This window comes from Echinococcus granulosus (genome assembly GCF_000524195.1).
Source record: "Echinococcus granulosus chromosome Unknown EG_S00082, whole genome shotgun sequence".
NCBI classification, from domain to species: Eukaryota; Metazoa; Platyhelminthes; class Cestoda; order Cyclophyllidea; family Taeniidae; genus Echinococcus; species Echinococcus granulosus.
Genome location: NW_020170462.1, coordinates 83772 through 87572, shown reverse-complemented (window position 1 = coordinate 87572; position 3801 = coordinate 83772). Strand labels below are relative to the sequence as shown.

General features: G+C 42.1%; 1 protein-coding gene across 1 annotated transcript; it reads right to left on the bottom strand. All coding sequences in view use genetic code 11, as the record gives it.

The window, feature by feature from the left end:
• Window positions 1–625: 625 nt before the first annotated feature.
• EGR_07601 (hypothetical protein) lies at window positions 626–3363 on the bottom strand (the record flags this gene model as incomplete). The annotated part of the gene is made up of 3 exons (XM_024496850.1): window positions 626–638; window positions 1884–1973; window positions 3233–3363. 3 exons carry the CDS (start codon window positions 3361–3363, stop codon window positions 626–628), a joined length of 234 nt encoding a protein of 77 aa, XP_024348706.1.
• Between the last annotated feature and the right edge of the window lie 438 nt (window positions 3364–3801).

Genomic DNA, 3801 nt, shown 5'->3' with positions numbered 1-3801 from the left:
GGGTTGTTTTCGTTTGTACTGCTCTCCTTCTCAGCGTTGATCTGCATGTACAGGAGCCAAATATTTTGGGCATTGTTCCCCTAATAAAGTAAACAAGCTCTTGTTTTCACATTGCTGATCTTTACATGCACTTTATTTATCCAAATGCCATGATCACTTACATTTTACTACACCCTAACGATCGAAGATGCCTTAGGGCTTATTTTGCATATGTGCTCACTCATTCGCGCAGTGGCACAGAATGAATGAAGTGCGTACCACACTGGTGCAGAATTACATGGATGACATGCAGAGATTGATGGAGGCTCCATGGTAGCAAGCTTCTTAGTAATGGTAGTAGTAGCATTCCTTCTCCTCCCACTCATCTTTACTGTTCCAACAAAAAGGCGGCGTCAACAGTGACGTCGGCGGCAGCAAAGCCGGCGAATTGTTGGCTTGAAGACTTTACATCAGCAGTATAGAAAGCTTTTGCAACAAATGTTGCTAAAAGGTCGTCAAGAGAGTGAAAGTGTTTCTTATCTACGACGCCTTTAAAAACCTACAGTAAAGCGTCAAATTCGGTTAAGCTGCATTTTGGCTACTTAGCCCGAATTTGCGCCTATACATACGCCCTACGCATTCAGGTCTATTTTTTCTGTCTGATTAAATAAATAAATAAATATGCGTGACAGGCGTCAGAGGAGGAGCCGTTCTATCACCAAGGCGTGCCTGTGAAATTCTACATAGTTAAATTCTACTTCATTCGCGCTAGTAGCATTAACTCGTGGATGCATACATCAACATTGGCATTAACATGCAAAAACACTAGTATTCATCACACTTCTGACATTTATCCTTTGGCTGTCATCCCTGAAATTTATGCCAGAGAAATATAAGGCAACAGCGAGTTAAGAGTAGAATGCCGACTCCATGTCGCACAACAAAAATCTGGTTGTAAAACAACGGATGAGAAATGCAAGATGTTGATGAGGCTGCGTGCAATAAATTAGACAACGGCGAGAGGACTTCAAGGCACTTGCCCCATGGGCAGCAGGTTCTGCAAGCAAAATTATGGCACTGCAAATTATTGGAATCATCCACTCCGCTTTACCTTCTAAGCAAATTTAACCAGCTATGGAAAAGTAAATCGCCAAGCAGAGCCAATCTTTTTTCAGAGGATACCCTCAAAATGGAAGTCCCTGCTGTGAATTGAGGCAGGTCTCTGCTTGAATGCACAAATCTTTTATATAAGTGCAATTTCGGAACTATGGAAACTTTGAATAGGTGTGGCCGAAGACACACATTTCCTATGACATAACTAGGACCGCCCGTATTCTTATGCGTCACAGCTTCATATTCCACCCATTTTAATGGAGTAAGCTACGCCTATTAAATTTTGCACAAAATATGTAACCAGGTTTTTCATTTGAGGGGCTAGGCAGACTGGTACAAAGACACGCAACGATACCGCATAGATCAGCAATGCAGGCACGAGTTGCGCTGTTTGGCTGAAGCAACCAATCGACGTGATTTGATCACTTAAATGCTCCAGTTTATCCAACAGGAACTTGACTTATGCCTAACCTTGATAACAAATCCAGATAAAATGTGACAAACAAGGATTATACAGACCCACTATGGCAAGAAGATCCATCTGCCATTATGACCAAGAATTCTGAAATGAATCCTTGCACCTGATTGTAAAATATGGAACACAAAATGCAGGATGAAGATCCTCCATTCATTAACGATGCATAATTCTTCACTAGAATCCTCTTCGTTATTAGCTGGTTCACTGTTATGCTTCATTGGCGCTATCGTCTGCTAAAGGAGACGTCGTGTTAAAATCTCCAACACTAAAATTAAGTCAGAAGGTCAGCATAGCGGTTGTTACTAAAATCTACTTTTGTAATTCTACTGATAGGGCTGATGACAGAGGGGGCGGTGTGCAGATGATTACGCATTCAATTTGTAAAACATTTTCTACTACAAGACTAGAGAATAATAGGACGGTTTGAGCCATGGTGGCGCTCTCAAACATGAGCTTAGATGGTTTGGAAGTGGGTGAGGGTTACAGATGAGTTAATAACACGTTTTCGATGCTATAGAATGGGAAGGAGCCATCACATAGTGGTTGCTGCTGAGCCCACAGGTTCATAATTAATAGTGTCGCGACACCTGCGTGAACTCTTCTACAGTGCAATGGTAAAAGCAATGCTCAAGTCGTACGCAAAATGTGGCACAGGTACGAAGAAGTACACTGGATTTCTACTGCTAATGAAAGTTAGAGGTAGCAGGTGATTGGTGAATTCCAAAGTGTAGTTATTCGATAGCAATGGATTTTGAACCACTACAGTGCAGAATCCATTTTTGCTAGCTGTGGTAAGTTTAGTGGCGACGATTCTTCCAGGCAAGTGGGTTATTTGTCATTCCGCGGTGTCTATCCTTTCTCCGAAACGCATATCCCTACAATTCGGACATGCCAAGTGGTAGAGGATTACAGGCTGGCAAGCAGCCTGCCTTCGGGGGCGTTGGGGGGCAGACTAATCCCTCTTATAACAACCTCTGTTTGCAGATAACCACTCAGAGTACTTTGTGAAAAATAATATGTGACTAGCCATGTAGCACCGAGGTTCAGCGCCAATTGATTCTTGGTGTGGGCAATATGCAGACGTGAATGTGCTGTCTTCACAAATGAAGTCTTGTTCACTAAGATGTCGCAAGTGTAATCACCACGTAGAGGTACATAAATTTCAGAGCGATAGTAAATGGAATGTTCGGCTATGCGTACAGTGAAGAATCGGAAGGTCTAGTTTGTCATCACAACGCTTTTGTTTGCATTCTCAGCCGCGGATGAAATGGTATTTCATTCTATCCGGCAAATGCAACACTCGTACAGACGGCGAGTAGCAGACAACAAGTTGAGTATTCAACCTTTTGTGCTAGATTTTTAACCGCCTGTTTTGGAAACTAGGAAGTAGTCCAAGCCTTGCAGCATCTAAACTGGGTACATAGATGCGTTGCCATTTATTTACCGCTAAATTTTTAACCTGGAAGGAGCTCTGGAATAGGCATAAAGTCAAAAGCCACTCAATAAAACCTATTTAAAGGTGTCGAGTTTCATTTAGAACTATGGGCCTTCATGAACAGCTCTAACAAAAAACAACCTCGAATGAGCAGCAAGCAGCTAACTGATAGTTTGACTACAACGTCACTCATCTACTGATTCTGCTTGCTCGAATGTGCTTCTGACCTTTGGGAGTTGTAACCAGAAATTTTGGTTAGTAGGTAAATTAGCTTTAGTGATGCTTCATTTGACGAAGAAAATACTTCCATGTAAGTCTGTCTTCCCTTTGCACGAAAATTAGGAGAGCCTGCTAACATAGTGAGTCAAAATCTACCCCATTTTGGGTAGGAGTAAGCACATTCTGATTCAGCAAAAATTATCCAAAAATATCAAAAGCAATAATGCTGTCTAGTATAAACGAATGAATGGAAGCTTTTGTATTTAGGAAACCACTGAAATGTGTAGTGGAAAAAAGCTGTCGGATAGAAGCAAGTGAGGGCCTGTAAGTTCCAACTAATGCAACAGTTGATCATTTTCATTGGCTTACAAGAAGGTTCAAGCAAGTAATAGGAGCCCAGCCATTGCAAAAATTAAGGCAAATCCGCTAGCTCTGTCAGCGCCACCTTCCCCTGCAATGCGAAAATGACATCTTGTCAGTGTCGTTACGTAGCACACCAGCGTCACTCAACTGTAAACTCTGCAGTATCGAGCATTAACTACTGACGCCTTGTGGTTCGCCTAACTTGCGGTCTAGT